Source organism: Coenobita brevimanus, chromosome 59 (assembly GCF_032717465.1).
Source record: "Coenobita brevimanus isolate Jiangsu-jjx chromosome 59, ASM3271746v2, whole genome shotgun sequence".
Lineage (NCBI taxonomy): Eukaryota > Metazoa > Arthropoda > Malacostraca > Decapoda > Coenobitidae > Coenobita > Coenobita brevimanus.
Genome location: NC_137012.1, coordinates 14,199,176 through 14,217,373, shown reverse-complemented (window position 1 = coordinate 14,217,373; position 18,198 = coordinate 14,199,176). Strand labels below are relative to the sequence as shown.

The 18,198-nt window shown below is 42.1% G+C and overlaps 1 protein-coding gene across 1 annotated transcript in view; it reads right to left on the bottom strand.

Moving 5' to 3' along the window:
• Positions 1–18,198, bottom strand: part of Nup133 (nuclear pore complex protein Nup133) — a 600,491-nt gene that overhangs the window by 92,671 nt on the left and 489,622 nt on the right. Inside the window, exons 17-18 of the mRNA XM_080274695.1 lie at positions 5,779–5,912; positions 1,899–2,120 (exon numbers count right to left, since the gene is read on the bottom strand). Coding sequence (XP_080130821.1) covers positions 1,899–2,120; positions 5,779–5,912 — 356 coding nt within the window. The remainder of the gene's footprint in view (positions 1–1,898; positions 2,121–5,778; positions 5,913–18,198) is intronic.

The following is an 18,198-nucleotide window of genomic DNA, read 5'->3' as shown; positions in this document are numbered from 1 at the left end:
ATGATGACAGTGCAGGACCTATGTGCGCATGTATGATTAATGCCAGCTGCCACGAGTGACTCAGTGGCTGTCAGTTAGTCAATGGTCTTGGTCGTGGACCTTATGCTCATGGTGTTCCTGCATTCGTCACGATGACCGAAAAAAATGAACAAGGTTACTGCATCAAACTTTGGCAAAAACTAGGTGATATCCAAGTTTAAACTATCAGGAAGATCCAGCAAATTTAAGGGAATGAAGCCATGGGGGTTAGGCAAATAAAGCAGTGGTACAAGAGTGATCCTCGTCCTGGGAGGTCATCAACAAGCAGGAGTGCTGAAAATGTGAGTGAAGGAAGTGCGATTTGGTTATGGGAGATTGCCAGCTGACTGTCAGGGAAACTGCAATGAAATTGGAATCAGAGATGGAACATCACTAGAAATTTTAAGAGATGATTTGGACATGTGAGGAATTGCTGCTAAGTTCATTCCCAAGCTCCTTTCACATGAACAAGAAGCTCTGCGAATGAATGTTACCTAAGACATGCTGGAGTGTGCAAATCGTGATCCAGACTTTCTGAATACTGTTATGACTGGAGTTGAGTGCTCATGTACGACCCAGAAAGAAAAGCACAGTCATCCCAGTGGAAGAATGCAGGGTCAACTCCATCAAAAAAAGCACGACAGGTCCGGAGCAAGGTGAAATGCATACTGACAGTTTTTTTTCGACTACTGTGGTGTTGTGCATCACGAATACACATCGGAAGGTCAGACTGTCAACAAACATTACTACCTGGACGTTATCCATCATCTTCATGATGCATTTCAGTGGAAGAGACCAGACTTTTGGAAAGTGGCAAGTTGGAAGTGGCACCACGACAACGCCCTTGCCAATTCTTCTCAACTGATTCAGGAACTTTTGGCCAAGCACAACATCCTGCAGGTCTGGCAGGCTCCCTACTCACCAGACATGACTGTGCATCTTTTGGTCATTCCTCAAGTCCAAAACTCGATGAGTTCCCAATTTGGGATGAGAGAAGAGATCATGACAAATGCGACGAAGCACCTGCAGGAAATGCCAAAAACCAACTTCAAAAAGTGTTTCAGGCAGTGGAAGGAATGCTGGGCTGTGTGTGTCAAGTAAGAAGGGGTCTACTTTGAGGAAGGATTAGTGTCCTAGCTCAACAGGTTAGTCATTTATTTTTTTTAGACCCTAAGATCAGATACTTTCTGGACATACCTCGTATACCATACACAGATTTCCGTACAGTGTATGAGGAGACTGGTTGACTCAAGCCAAAATTCAATCTGATATAGAGTTTACAGTAAATCCTACCTTCCCAAAAGAATACTTCACCCTTTATGTTTTTGCCTCTTACAACATTATAACACCATATCATCCTTCATTCATTAATTCAACTAATTTACTTCTTTTACCCTCCTCATTAACATCTCTCACATTCCACACAATTAAATGAGCCTGTTTAATCTTACCAGGCCCTGGGTTGGCAAGAGACACAGATCCATCCATCCATCATCCAATCCCATGTCACACCATGAGGAGCATAGGAGTCCAGGGCTAGGCAAGTTGATCCTGGCACTTAAGATGAGAGTGACCAGCCTCACTCATCCCTGAGTGGTATTATGTGAGCATTAACCCCAACCATCCCTTGGATATAAACCTACACAGGTTCAATCTGACTGGAGCACCTTAATTACCCACTAAACCACCAGGCGCCGTAATTTGGTTATATGGTTACCACCCAGCATAGAGTACAGGAAACCATTTGGCCTGTCACTTAGTGCAGAGTCACCCATAGCCAGATGGAAGAGGAAAGAAAGAAGGAATGAAAGAAACAAGAGGGAGTGTAAAGTGTAATAAACCAAATTAGATAAAAACAATATTGGAATAATACAACTGACCTTTTTGCGACTTAAGTATGCAGTCTCTTCCTGGGCTAGCTGTCTGAGTGTGGTGGCAGCTGCTGAAAAGTCACGAGTTTGAATCTGGTTTAGCCAGGCCAAGGATGGGTAGTCGTGTAAGAACCTGGACAGCTCCCCGCCCTGTTGTCCCCCACCCTGGCCCAACAGACGACCTCGTTTCCCAGTCTCCAGATACCATCGAAACACAAAATCTGAGAAACCCTGTGGATGTGGAAAGAAAATAAAGACTACAATTATTGGCAACCAGTATTACCTAAAGTCTGAAAACAACTACACACTGTTCTGATGCTGAAATATGACCAAACAAGTTTTACTGCTTATGACTTTACTTTCATTTCATTTTGTTTGGTTTATAATGGCCCCAACATGCTTGCATGCATCGGCCTTGGTCACCCAATGTGGCACTCTATGCTGCTAGATCTCTGGCAGCCTCCTTATTCAGTCCCATATCCTTGAGGTCAAACTCAATGACCTCATCCGAGGTCTTTTTCAGTCTGCCTCTCACAACCCAACTCATAGTGTTCATACTTCGCACTTTCTGCACCCAATTGTCATCCCCCATCCTTTCCAAATGCCCAAACCATCTTAATCGACCCCTCCTCATCACAACACCAATACACCTCAGTTCCATCCTTCCTCTCAACTCTTCCATGGTAAACCTAGCCCCCCTAGGCCCTGCATTCAAGGATGCACTGCACATCCACGTACTCATTTCTATAGGTTTGAGTTAACGAACATCCTCTTCCTTTACTACCCAGGTCTCACCTCCATACAGCACTACACTCCTAACATATGCCACATTGAAGATGCCATAGCACAGAAGGAGAGCCCTCTCAAAGTCAAGAGAGGCACCAGCTTCCTGAACTACTTCCAACCACTCTTTATTCTAGCCCCACCTCCAGCACATAACATGTCTCCCAAATAACAAAACTCTTCAACACACTTGAAAAACTCACCAGTAAGATCAATCTTTTCATGCCTGACAATCTCCACATGCTCTCGCTGACACAATGCACACACGAAATCGGCATTATCATCCACTCTACCTCTAATACCACTACATCTATTATGCACCCACTTACCACAAACACTGCACAAGATGGAATTAATTCCCATGCCCTTTGGCAGACCACAAATGGCCACTCTCCCTCTTCCCTGACAGTGATGCCACCAACCCTAGATACCATTCACCTTTGTTTTATGTGCATTTACTCCCAATCCCTTGTGCTCAACACCATCTCTCCACTTCCTAAATCTTTCCTCTGCCTTCCTTTCAATTCCTGCAATCAACACCAAATCATCAGCATACAACATCTCCTATGGGAGTCCATTTCTGAAGTCATGTGAGATTACTTCAAGTACCATGAAAAACAATCAAGGGCTCAAGACTGACCCCTGATGCACACCAATATTCACGGAAAACTCACCACTCAAATCTCCATTCACTCTTACCTGGGTGTGAGCACCAATATACATAGCTATAACCACTCTAACCAGCCACTCCTCGATCCCAAGCATTCGCATTGTCCACTTCACCACCTCCCTAGGGGCTCTGTCAAAGGCTTTCTCCAAATCAACAAATACAAAATACAGATCCTCTTTCTTTCCTATATATTTGTCCTGATGCTGCTGGACAATGAATATGGCATCCGTGGTCCCTTTGCATGGTATAAACCCAAAGTGCATCTAACCAATATTCACTCTTTCTCTAATCATACCATCTAGAACTCTCTATTATCTTCATAATCTGGTTCAAAAGTTTTATGCCTCTATAATTTCCTCTTTCCAGGGCATCACCCATCCCCTTGTGCACATTTACCATCACACTCTTCAGGCAGTCATAGGGATAACACACTCACATATAATATCAGTTTATATATCAAATTAGTAACCAACCCCACACCTACATCTCCTGAGGCCTTCAGCATTTCTGTAGTCAACCCAGACACATCTGCCATCTACCCTGCATCCTACCTATTACCCTGCTCACAGCAGCAGCAGCAATCAAAAGCCAAGGGCCAAACAATGGATCCGCTGACTCCAAACCTTCCTTGTTCCAGTCAAACTCCTCATCCAATAACCAGTTATAATGCTCTCTCTGGGTGTGTGTCCTTAATATCCTTACTGTTTGCAACTTCCTTTCCATCAACATTCTTCACACATTGCTCACCTATGATATCTCTGTTTTCCCTCTTTGTATCATATGCTACCTTAAATACTGTATTCTTCCTTTCAATGCTATTTAGGCTATCTGGTAAAAGTCTCTGAGACTCAGACTTGCCCTGTATACTTCTTTTCTTGTCCTATGCTTGGCAGCCAAATACTCCTCTTTGTTACCATCCCATTTCCATTCCTGGAAAAGCCTTCTTTTCTCCTTAACTGAAGTTTCTACACCATCATCCCACCACCAAGTTACTTTATGTCTTGGGGGGTTTCTCGTCCGTCCAAACACTGAATCAGTAACTCTCAGGAGATTGTTCTTGAGAATTATGCACTGTTCATTGACACTTTTGTCAACAACTCCCTGTTCAGCCACCACTCTGTTCACCTCACTATAGAAGACATACCCTACTGATTGGTTTTTCAACTTCCATATTTTCCTCGTAGGTGCACAGATCTTCTTCAACACACGCTCCTTCAGCATCATGCCACATATTAGTTGTTGTTGTTGTTGTTCCCTTGGCAGTCTGGCCGAACAGCCCCGAGTCCCTTAGGAAGGCCATGGCCGAGACCAGGCTTTCCCACAGAGCTCTCAAAGAGTGCATGTTGTGTTGTTGGCATAGGTGATTATGTGCAATGCACTCTTCCATAATGTGCTTAATAGTATGGGGTGCTGTGTTGCATCCTGGACAGGCATCAGCGACAGAGTCATCCAGCCTCTTCTGGTAGCTTAAGAGGGCTGGATGGTGCCCACATCTCAGCCTGGCCAGGTGGACCCTGTCCTCACGAGGAAGATAGGATTCAGAAGGGTGGATGTCAGGAGGCCGTGCATGCAGCTGTGTGTTGTCTTTAAGTGACTGAATGGAGCGGCGAGTGATCTGAGTGTGGATATGCTTCTGAAAGCTGGTCTGAGGTGGGCGAGGGGGAAGAGATGACAGTATTTGTGTATGGTATTGTGTGCTGGGTGTTGTTTTGATGTTCCTTGGTGTGGGTAGATGTGCTGCCATGTACTGTAGTGGATGTTGTGGGTTTGTGGAGGCTGCAGCAAGAAACTGGGTGCCTCTCATGTCTAGGTGATCCTTGACTTTGAGGACTTTGGTTTCTTGATGTAGGTGGTCTGTGAGTGTAGTAGCTGTGCAGCCTGTGATTATTTTTAGGGCCTTGTTCTGTATGGTCTGTAGAGTGTTGTAGTGTGTTTTGGTCAGGTTAGAAGCCCAGGCAGGGCTTGCATAATTCATCACTGAATGTATGTATTGTTTGTATACTGTGGTGGTGGTTTCTTTGTTGTGTCCAAATGTTGTATGGGCCAGTGACCTCAAAGCATTGAGTCTTGGTGTTATTTTATTTTTAATGTTTGTGATGTGTTGTTTAAATGACATTGATGTATTGTATTCGGTCACCCGGGCAAGTGCCACATATTAGTAATCTGTGATGCTGCACATACTCTTTGCTCCTTATAACTGTAGCATCCCTCACCAACCTCCTATTAGCCCTCCTGACCAGGAAATAGTCTATCTGGCTACTGTTTTCCCCAGACTCTCATGTAATCAACTTTCTTTCTTCCTAAAATATGTGCACACGATCATGTTCATTGCTTCCCCAAACTCAGGTATCCTTTCCCCCTCCACATTCCTTGTACGATATGCACATCCCCCATATACCCCTTCACATCCTTGAGTTCTTCATTTAATATACTTGCCTCTGACCCAAACCGAGCCATGTACTGGGATAATCTCTCCTGGTTGTCAGTCTTATCGCACACTTCCACAAGAGTACGGAAGTCACAGAATTTCTCGGCCAGACACACAGCTGGGTCATACTGCTCACCAGATACTGCAAAAATACAGGAAATTTTAATTATAAGAAGATTTTAGTACTCATACACCATGACAGACAGCAGCCTGAACTACTGAGGCATTAATTTTGCTGTTAAAATATCCTCCACAACCTTAAAACAGTACTGTTCATTCCTATACCAGCTGCTAGGTGAAAGAGCCTAAGGTTAGGCTATTGTAATCCTGAACAAATAAAGACATGACTAACACAAGCCACTGGTGTTATAACTCAACCCTCGGCTATCAAGGGTTCTGCTATAGCGTATCTTGCTATCACGCCTATATAAAAAACTACCCAAATACCTTTATCATGCACTAAATGCCTGCTGTTGCACACCGCAAATGTTTGAAAATTTAAAAATGGCCAGGCTCCAGTGCTTCGCCCAGCCAACAAAAGCTTCGCTTCATGATTGGTCGTGTGACGTCAGTGCCAGCCGAGCGCTGATCGGCCGCCCGACCGAGTCTCCTGCCCGCCAAACCATTCAAGTGCGCGCCCTCAGACCGTGAACAGTGATAGCAAGAACAATAACCTTTTTATGATATGACCATGGCCAACGTACCCCCTCCCCGTTCCCCTACCATCAACCAACATACTGCTGCGGCACCTGGCAAGGAAATCAAGAAGAGGAAGAACCTAAGTTATGCAGATAAACTGGAAATGTGAAACTTATAGAGAATGGTGAGACCACATGAAACGTGGGGAAGAAACGTAACATCAATGAATCAACTGTGAGGGGTATTTATAAGCATCGTGATCACATCATAAAACATGCTCAATTTCAGACTATTACATATTAATATGTGGTACAAAAAAGGTGTCTTAGGGGTAAATATTGAGGTCATGGCACCAATTAGAATTATTACCATAAGTTCTTCAATTCGGCTATCACGGTTTCAGCTATAGTGCAGCCATAGCTGGACCAATTGGGAGTGATAGCCGAGGGTCGAGTGTACATGATGAAAGTCCTTCCAGCCTACTCTAAGAGATTCATGCCTACACACAGCACCTGATCTTGACTGGTGCTTTACAGTACTGTACTAGACATTACTTAGTGAAATGAGATCAATTACAAAAGGGATTTTTTAAAATCCCTTTTGTAATTGATCTCATTTCACATTTTAATGCTATATATATATATTTTTTTCACTGTATCACTGAAGGGTTTTCTATTTAAAATACTGAAGAAGGAACTATTCCCACAATTGTCAGCAGCAACATCCTAACCCTACTTCTTAGTGGATGGCTTCACAAATGAGAGTAAGAAGAGGGGATGGCATACAGTCCTACTGACATTAATCCTGTTCTTCTCAGGAAATGTCTTCCCACACTGACATTCTGTAAAGCCAATCCCTTTTCCCCCTGTCTGTCATCTTGCACCTTCCATCTTGCTGGAAATTAGCTCTCATTCAGTCAATCTCAAAGAAGAGTGACCATCCCTAACCCAATAACTGCTTTATACACATACACACATATATGGTGGTAAGTTGTGGGAAGCATCATCCACTTGCCTGATGCAGTGCAGCCTACTTCTTCCTCACCTTTATCATTCTATCTCTGCATCTGCCCTCTCCTTGTCTTACATCCCCCTTTCCTTCCTGTCTCTTTTTATTACTGTTCTCTCCACTTCAGGAGGTTCTACACTGGGTGAGAAGCCTAATGCTTTCCTGCAACCCAGGAAACCATTTACAATGCTGGGTGGTAACCAAACAACCAGATGAAGGAATGAAGTGAAGCCTGCTATGGTCCCCCTGCTACCATATTTCACGGTATATAAGATGCTCTTTTTTGTCTCAAAGTTACCTTGAAATATCCCCATGCATCCTGGGAGCCAGACTAGACAGGTTAGCTTGGCTCCATTTAGAAGAAACTCAGACAGATGATCATCTAACTGCTTGGCAATCACAGGTACAGTATTTTCTAGACCATAAAGATGTGCTTTAATGTTCTTGTGTATATGTTCAGCAGATTTTTTAAACACCCAAGTGCAAGAACACAAAAGCAGTCAAGCGGTTTAGTGGTACAGTATAATAGTTTATCAATTTAGCAGTTTAACATCTAATGTAAACCCTACTCTAGCAAGCTAACATGATCACTAATGAACTGGCTGTTAACCTTCTGAATGACAATCATGATCACTCTGCTTGTCATCCACTCACTAACTAGTCATATTAGAGAGCTGTGAGCCAGCAAGACTGCCAAGTCATCCTGACAAATGTCTATCGAATATGGAAATTCAATCACTCTTGTTCGGCTGCCTTCTCTTACTGATATTTTGTTTCATTTGAGACAATGATATCATAGAAGGACAAATTCTTAAATTACCAGTAGTGAAAAATGGTTGTAACATTAAACAGTTCTGCCTAAAATTACAGCTACACTGTATTTTTAATCTATGACTAAAATACTTTAGCAAATGTCTAAGCCTTTCACAGCTCAATCAGTTACAGTACTATGTTATTGTTAAGCAATGGGGTTTGGTAGTTAGGCAGTCTCGAAGTTTCTCACTGATTCCCGATGTTTACGGTAGCTGCCTCCAGTAGGAGTCAGAGTTGCCAGTTAGCCTGCCGATTGTGAGCACAGCTGTTTCATAAGTTATGCATTAATTATTATGCTCTTTTTCTCAATAATGTTTTTTTATGTGATTGTTTGTTCTATCTATCTATCGATTGCCAGATGCCTTAATCCCATTTGAGGTGGCCACAAACAAATCGCCTCCACATTGCCCTGTCCCCCACCATTTCACTGCCCTGCTCCCAATTCACACACCCCTCTCTCATATACCTCTCCACTCCAACCCCCCATCTCATCCTTGGCCTCCCCCTCCCTCTCACTCACATACACTCTCCTCATCAGTCTCTCACTCTCCATCCTCTCCACATGGCCAAACCACCTCAGTGTGTTTCTCCTAATGCTTCCTATCACATCCACATCTACATCACAATGCACCTTCACATCCTCATTTGTCAGTCTGTATCTCCATGTGACTCCACAGGCTCCTTTCAAATAACTCATTTCCACTGCTCTCACCCTTGACTTGTGTCCCTCCAACAATGGCCAAGCTTCACTTCCGTACGTCAGAGTTGGTATCACAATACTGTCATGTAATAACTTTTTCACTTCCATGCTCACTGTTTCTTATCACTGCTTTCAAGGAACCAGCAACCTTTCTTCCTTGTTGTACCCTTTCAAGCACTTCACCCTCTAAACTTCCATCTTTACTCATCACACTACCCAAGTACTTAAATGTAATAACATTTTCCATTTCCTCATCATCCAACCTCACTATACATTCACTGGTTTCACTTCTCTTGAAGACCATAACTTTAAATATGTTATTTAAATTACGTAATTTAAGTTTGTATGTGAAATAATTTAGAGTGTTATGCAGTGTGGGAGAACTCTAGCATGTTTTGGTTGTCTCCGAGTTGGTAACTGTGCTCTCTCTGGAATATACTAGAACTGTGGAAAAATGTGGAAGTTTCTAGAGTAATGCAAGCTTATATAAGGATGGGGAAGAGACTAGAGTAAGTTCAGTTGGTTTTCAGTTCACTTTGAGTGTAGTGCAGTGTCAGTGAAGTGCTGTTAGTGAAGTCTGTGAAGTGTTACCAGAAAGCATTAAGTGTACTATTATTGCAATTAGTGACGATTATCTTTGGTACTTGTGAAAAGAGTGAAGTGTTGTTGGCAAGCATTAAGTGTAACTGCAATTAATGAAGACTGTATAGTTCTGGTACTTGCAAAAACAGTGAAGTTGGAAAGCATAAGTGTAATTACTTGGAAAAAAAAATGACAGTGAACTTTAGAAGCCAGCAGTGGCATACAGAGGGAGGGGGGGGGGGGCCATGCGGCCATGGACCTCCCCCTTTTGCAAGTATAAATATATATATATATAATATATATATATATATATATATATATATATATATATATAATATATATATATATATATATATATATATATATATATATATATATATAGGGTGGATAGACAAGGATTGTGGAAAGTGTTAAGAATATATGGAGTAGATGGGAAGTTGTTGAATGCTGTGAAGGGTATGTACGATGGTGCGAAGGCTGCAGTGCGTGTGGATGGTGAACTAAGTGAATTTTTCTCTTTGAAAGTTGGTTTGAAACAGGGATGTGTCATGTCTCCATGGTTGTTCAATCTGTACATGGATGGGGTAATAAAAGAGGTACAAGGTAGGGTAGTGGATGTTGGAGTGGCCCTGGTGAGAGAGGATAGTGTTTGGAAACTCCCTGTACTGTTGTTTGCAGATGATACTGTGTTGTTGAGTGAAGATGAAGGGGAGCTGCAAGGCTTGGTGGATGAGTTTGAGAGAGTGTGTAAGAAACGGAACTTAAAGGTGAATGTAGGGAAGAGTAAAGTGATGGTCTTTGAGAGAGGCGAAGTTAGTGAATGTACAGCGAGGTTGGATGGTGAGGAATTGGAAAATGTGAGTACGTTTAAGTATTTGGGTAGTGTGATGAGTAAGGATGGAGGTTTGGAGGGTGAAGTGCTTGAAAGGGTACAGCAGGGAAGAAAGGTTGCTGGTTCCTTGAAAGCAGTTAAAAGAAACAGGGAAGTGAGCATGGAAGTGAAAAAGTTACTACATGACAGTATTGTGATACCAACTCTAACGTACGGAAGAGAAGCTTGGACATTGTTGGAAGGACACAAGTCAAGAGTGAGAGCAGTGGAAATGAGTTATTTAAGAGGAGCCTGTGGAGTCACGTGGAGAGACAGGCTGACGAATGAGGATATAAAGGAACGTTGTGGTGTGGGTGTGGATGTGGATGTGATAGGAAGTGTTATGAGGAATACACTGAGGTGGTTTGGCCATGTGGAGAGGATGGAGGGTGAAAGACTGACGAAGAGAGTGTATATAAGTGAGATGGAGGGGGAAAGAGGGAGGGGGAGGCCGAGGATGAGATGGAGGGATGGGGTGGAGAGGTATATGAGAGAGGGGGATGAGTTGGGAGCAGGGCATTGAAATGGCGGGGGACAGGGCGACTTGGAGGCGATTTGTTTGTGGCCACCCCAAACGGGATTGAGGCGTCTGGCAATAGACAGATAGATAGATAATATATATATATATATATATATATATATATATATATATATATATATATATATATATATATATATATATGTATATATATATATATATATATATATATATATATATATATATATATATATATATATATATATATATATATATATATATATATATATACAGTAAACACTCCAATATCCGACGTAATAGAGCCATAGGCAGGTCCGGATATTGGGCCCCAGCTTATGGACTTGTACTTATGGACCCTAACTCAGAGAAACACCTATACAACTCCCTCTGGACATGCATAGCACCTATTTAAGACCCAAATCACACCAATAAGGCACATAAATGACTGAAATAAATGCAAAAGAAACATAAAATGAGGGTTTTGAGGTAGGTTCATACAATATTAAACATTCTGGTTACTGGCTCCAGGACTGGTACTCATGGACCCTAACCTAGCCTAACTCAGAAAAACACCTTCCTACTGCATATGCATAGCTCCTAACACCCTATTCACACCAATAAAGGACATTAAAGAGTGAAATGAGGTAAGTATAGTATGAAAAAAAGGACAGTATGAAACATTCTTGTGAAGAGAAAAATGGGTAGATGAGATAAATGAGTACTCAGTAGGAGAGAGGAATGAAGAGAGAAAGAAATTAGAGTAGATCAGATATGAGAGGAAGAATGCTGGTTGAAAGAAGGAAAGACGAGGAGAGTATCTGAGAAGGGAAGGAAAGAACACAAGAATGTGATGACAAAGAGAGAAAGGGAAGGAAAATGTTTAGGGATTGGAAGTGAAAGAAATGTGGGTACTAAGGTTAGGGGAAAAAGGACAGAAATAAATGGAGAGAAATTGTGAATGAATAAGTGATGACGCAGCCCTGAGGGGATATTCTCCCGCATTTGGTCTGATCAGCTAGTCTGGTCAGGTGCGGGTAAGGGGATGGGTCTGTTATGATGTGGCAGGGGTAAACCAGTTCTGCTGTCGGGCCCTGCTGTGGATGTCACTGCTTGCATTGCGCAGTTGACCCTTGTGCGGTGTGATGCGGTGAGGATCTGTCCGTTCTCCCCTTTGGGGCTAACATGCGAATGAATGTGTTTGAATGGATGAGTAAATGGAGAGTGAGTCGTCCTGTCTCGGCTACCTCCCTTTCCTTGGGGGAAGCAGCCTAGGTATATAGATAGATAGATAGATGAAACATTCTTATGTCCGGATAGTGGGGATAGTTGGCTATCACCAACCCCCTCCCAGCACAAATGTCCACTAAAGCACTGCCATTCTCAAGCATCTCTGCAGGCACACCCCACTCACCAACTACTCCATCCACCTTCGCATTCCCTACTTTACCATTCATATCACCAATCAAAAACATTCTCTCATTCCTTTCAAACTTTTCCATGCTCACTTCTACATTTGTCTAGTACTCTTCTCTCACTCTGCTTGCACGATCTTGCTCTGGCACACACACGCACACAATTGCCCACATTTGTAGTCCAACTTTAAATCTTACCCACACAATCCTTGAGCCAACTGATCCATACTCTCTCATATTCTCCTTCCACCTGTTCGCACCCTCAAGCGCCTGGAAACTCTCTCTCTCTTTCACCTCATCATTTGCATCCCTCACATTCCACATCGCCATCCATATCATGTCCTTTGTTCGGTCCTTAGTCATCTTTTGGTCAGTCCGGGTCCGAGGCTTCTTGTTCGTATTTTTAGTTATTTGTTTTCCAGGGAGGGTCACTAACCCTCTGCCAACCCACTTCCTGTCACGTAGGGAACACGTGTCAGTTGGTTATAAGGTTACCACCCAGCATAGTAAATGCTTTCCTGGTTTACAGGAAATCATTTGGCTTGCCACTCAATGTAGAGCTACCCTAAAACAGAGCACCACTACACTGAGTGGGTGTATGATGGGTGCCCCCACCTACCAGAATTTATGTTTATCTGAATAAACTGCTTATGTATTATACTCAGTGGTATGTCAAAAATGACAGTTTCCTTATTTTATCCACCAGTTGCTCCGAGAAGTGCTCATCAGCTTCATCTGTTTCAACTGAATTATCAACAAGAAAATTATGTTGGATATGTCTTGTTTTTAACTGTTTGTAACTGAGACTAATACAGTGATTAAATTATCATAATTTTTTAATGTTATTGTTATTAGTTTATTACAGTTGTAAAGTTGTTTGATCAAAATGTGAGCATTTGAATTTTAGCAGTAAAAGGTTACTGGAGAGACTGAATCATAACTCAGTGGCACAGAGTACTTAAAAATGACTTTAGAATATGCTATATTTATGTCGTATACCCATTCCATATGGCCTCAAAATGATCCTAAAATTGACCAAAATGCAAAATTTTCTCAGGGTGGGGATGGGGGCTTACAGCGCCCCCCCTGAACCCCCCAGCTGTACGGGCTCGCTGCACTCACCAAGGTCGTGGGCTGCACAGTTAAAAAGGTAAAAAAAAAAAAGGTCCCCCTCCCTTTTCGACTTTCTGGGTACACCACTGGAAGCCAGTGTTTATTTACAATGCCTGAGCTGATCTTGTGCACTGTACACCTAAAGGCTGACCATAGGAAGAACAACTCACTGGGCAACGTCCTTCCCATACTGAACTACTGCTGTTGGAGCCTGTGGCAGTGTGGGATGGGGACGTAACACTGGTGTCAGGAGTGTGGATTATTAAGGGCTGCAGTGAGTCTAACCCTTGTTCTTCTCCAACTAGCTCCTCTGTCATATGCCTAACCCTATCAATGAGTATTCTACCATATATTTTACCAGTCACACTAAGAAGACAAATACTCCTATGGTTACCACATACTTCTCTCTCCCCTTTTCCTTTGTATAAAGGAACAATTATACCTGATTTCCAGTCCTCTGGAACCCTTCCCTCTTCCCAAGCCAATCTACACAACTTCATTATCCACTCCACAACAATCTCACCCCCATTACTCAGCATTTCACCACACACTCCATCAATTCCTGGGGCCTTTCCCAACTTAATCTTCTTCATCGCTTCCACTACTTTCGCCCTATTGATCTCTTCCTCCCTCCTCTCATCTCTTCTTCTCCCAGCCATTCCCCAACCACTTATACTCACACTGCTCTCACTCTCTACATTCAACATATCCTCAAAGTGCTCCTTCCATCTCCTCAATTTTTCTATCTTCTCCACCAACAATCTATTATTCCTATCTTTCACTCCTCTACTATTTCCCCTTTGACACTGCCATACTTTCTTTACCTCCTTCCAAAACAATTTCTTACTCTCCCTCCATTTCACACTCAGATTCCTCCCAAACTCTTCCTCCACTTTCTTCTTACTCGCCTTCACCAGTCTCTTAACCTCCCTTCTCCTGCTCACATATACCTCTCTCTTCTCTCTCTCATCTCCCCTACCTCTACTCGCTAACCAAACAGTTGCTGGGGGGGGGGGGGAATCAAGTACTGTACTCGTGGACTCTTTTGGAAGAACTTGTACTTCTGAAAAACAAAAGACCAGAGGACCTTATTATTACTACTATTACAAGTAATATCATTAGCAGCATCCCCCGCATCTCTTTTTCCCACCGTAAGATGGGGTGAGGTTGCATCCAAGGAGCCCCCCCCCAAGAATAATGCAACATAAAATGATGCCATTCTTCCTCTTAAAGAATCCCTGCACTGGGGCTGGCCATGGCACAGCTGCTGTTTTCTAAGGACTGGAAGCTAAACCAAGTGTCAAAACCAGACAATTACTTCCCAGCAGTTACTGGGACTTGTTGGGAAAAAAAATTTGAGATGGTTAATAAGATTTTTAACAAAGCAAGTTTCTGCTTGGGCTATGATGACAGGTACCTATGAAAAAAAGAAATCTGAGATGGTTACTAAGATCTGTAACAAAGCAAATTTCTGCTTGGCCTATGATGACAGGTAACTATGTACAGTCACTCTTAAGAAACATCAGTGAGTGACTGTACTTGTGAGTTAATGTTCTCCACCTTAGAATGATGATTGTCTGGCTAGTTATCAAGCTTGTAGCCACATTTCACTCTCATGGTAGTTACCTCCCAGGGTTGATACCAGCCACCTATGTACCAATTGCTTTGATCTCTTGTATTTCTAAAGCTGCTGAACTTATCCACAACAGGATGATTTTGAGGCATCTTTCCTTTCATTACCTTGACTCCCAATACGGGGTCCATCAAGAACACTCCAATGGGCATCATCTTACATTCCTCTCATTCTTGGTCATCTTTTTTAATTTCTGGAGAAACCTTTGCAATTGCATTAGAAATCTTAAAGGCCTACAAGAAAGTCTGGCACAAATATCTGATTACCAACTTTCCCTCTTACGGTTTCTATTCCTCTTTCCATGCCGTATCTCATATCTCCTCTTCAGCTCTTCTATTACACAATCGTAGAAGGCCAATGTTCTTGTAAAACCATCAACAGCAGAGGTCCTCTTGGATCTGTTAACTTACACTCTTCCTTGTCTTCATAAATGCCCTGAGCTGATATGTAACCCTAACCACTCATGTGATTATGACTCCATCCTTCATTTCTCCTCCCACTTCTCAGTGTGCATCACAAAAGTCACTAGGACAAGTACAGGCTGAAGCTTTAACACCTATTTTCTGTACAGTCTCTTCATTTCTGCTTGAGGTAAAGGAGACGTTTTACTTTTAATGTCTCAAAAATTAAATTTCTTTGTCTCTCAGCTTGGTGTAATCTCCCACATGGCTATCCCATTACTTTTAATAACACAAAACTCGGTCATTCAAAATCCCATAATAATCCTGGTGTCTCTTTTTCTGAAGATCTGTCCTGTAAAGATCCACTCACTCGATTCTTAGGTGACTGCCTCTTCCTCTCTTCTTTCCTTCGTTCTGTCCTTTCTCTTCTGCCTTTCTTTCCTTCTTTCTTTCCTCTTCCTTCTGTTTATGGGTGACACTACCCTGAGTGACAAGCCAAATGGTTTCCTGTACACCAGGAAACCATTTACTACACTGGGTGGTAACCATATAACCAAAGTATGGTGCCGGGTGGTTTAGTGGGTAATTATGGCGCTCAAACCGAATTAAGCCTGTTTAAGTTTACATTCAAGGGATGGTTGGGGTTTATTGCTCAAGTAATGCCACTCAGGGATGAGTGGGGCTGGTCACCCATCTTAAATGTCAAGACCAATTTGCCTAGCCCTGGGCTCCTACACTCCTCAAGGGCAACACAGGGTTAGATGACGAATTTATGGATGTAATGTATGGATGGACATCTGGGGAAAAAAAAAAAAAAAAAAAAAAAAAAAAAAAAAAAAGATTCTGTGTACTCTCTGATCCCACAATATGCTAACTTTATGCAAGGGCCTCATTCACCCCTGTATAGAATAAAAGTCTCTTGTGTGAGATGGCTCACCATAAACAGCTCTTTTGAAGACTCTGGAACTGTCTCCCTCTGTCTGTATTTCCTGTTTCCTATGATCTCCAGTCTTTCAAACATAGTGTGTCCAGGCATCTCACAATGATCGGATCTTGAATTCGGCTCTCTCTTGTGCAGTAAAACCTTTACAACTCGGCATAATACATGTGCAAGCCTTGCCGAGTTAGCCTATTTGCCGAGTTGTAGGGATGAACTTCAAATTCCCCCCCAGCACACACACACCAAAAAGGAAAAAAATGGAAAAAAAATAAAAGTTTTCATAACAGACAGTAAAAGCTGCCCTACCATGATTCCATGCAGTTGTAGGGTGTATTCCAGGCATAGAGGAGGACTTTTGGTAGTTTTTGGAGGTGTTAGGGGGGCTCATGATCACTTTTGGGCACACCTTTACTGTACTGTGCGTGACACTGTACACTATATAAAGCACAATTAACACTGCAAAGGCCATTGCTGTAATGTATTTATCACTTGTACTATACAGTACTGGGGAACTAAACACTAAACACTTAAACATTACTGTACAACTCGGCATCTTACTGAGTTGGGGGAATTTTTGACTCTTTCTCTCATATGTGCATTTTTGGGAATTTTTGAATTTTGATTTATTAAATGGATATTTTGGACCCTTCCCATTTTGTAGAGGTTTCCGACTTGAAGGATGAAGAATTGTAGAAGTTTTACTGAATTTTGTTTTTCTCTTGGAAGGAACAGTTTTGCGGGCTCGTTGCCTTTGGTTCCTTCTTCCTCACATAAAAAAAAAAAAAAAAAAAAAGTGGAGTAAGTCTTTCGTCTTTTTAACGCTCCTCTTCTCACTGCCTCTCTCTCTGTGCCATATTGCTGCACCTTCTCTCTCTCTTCTGCTGTTACTGTCTTTCTGAACAGTCCTTGCATTCCACCCTCATTATACCAGGCATGCAGCATCTGTCTAGCTACACACCGAAAAAAGTTTGAAAGTGGCATACTGTATCTTAATGCTGATGGTTTAATAACGGCAAGGTTAGAAATCAACGATTTCTTGAAGGTACATGAACCTGGTGTTATGTGCTTTGTAGAGACCAAGTTAAGAAAGGATATTGAAGTCCATATGGGAGATGGTAAATACAAACTATGGAAAAGAGACGGAAAAGGAAAAACGGGAGGAGGAGTGATGATAGCAGTGAAGAACAACATAAATGTAGATACTGTGGAAATAAGAGAGGGTAGGACTAATATGATAAATATGAAATACTGGAGAGAATGGCAAGAGAGATATGGCAGTAATGTAAGTTTCCTCTAAGACAAGAGCATGGAATGACGATGAATACCAGGAAATGTTGTCAGACATGGCTAGTTATTTACAGAAAAATATTGAGAAAAGCAACAATATAATTTTAATGGGTGACTTCAATTGTAAAGAGGTGAACTGGGAGGAATGGGACTCTGGAGGCAGTGAAGATCCATGGGGAACTATATTGTTAAATATAGCAATAAATAATGTGATGACGCAGTGGGTCAAGGATGAGACACGTTTCTGAGGTGAGGACATACCAGCAAGATTAGATTTACTGCTAACCAAAGAACCTGAAATAATCAAATCTTTAAAATATCTGTTTCTTATAGGAAAAAGTGATCATGTGGTCACTGAGTTCCAGATGATAATAGGGAACGTGGTGCCAAGAGACGAGCTGTAAAGGCAGGGAAGATACAACTCTGGGAAAGCAGACTTTACAGGACTGAGAAAATTTTTCGAAAATGCAGATTGAAGAAAATTCAGAGAAACAAAAGAGATACTGAGGAAGTGGGATATCTTTCTAGAC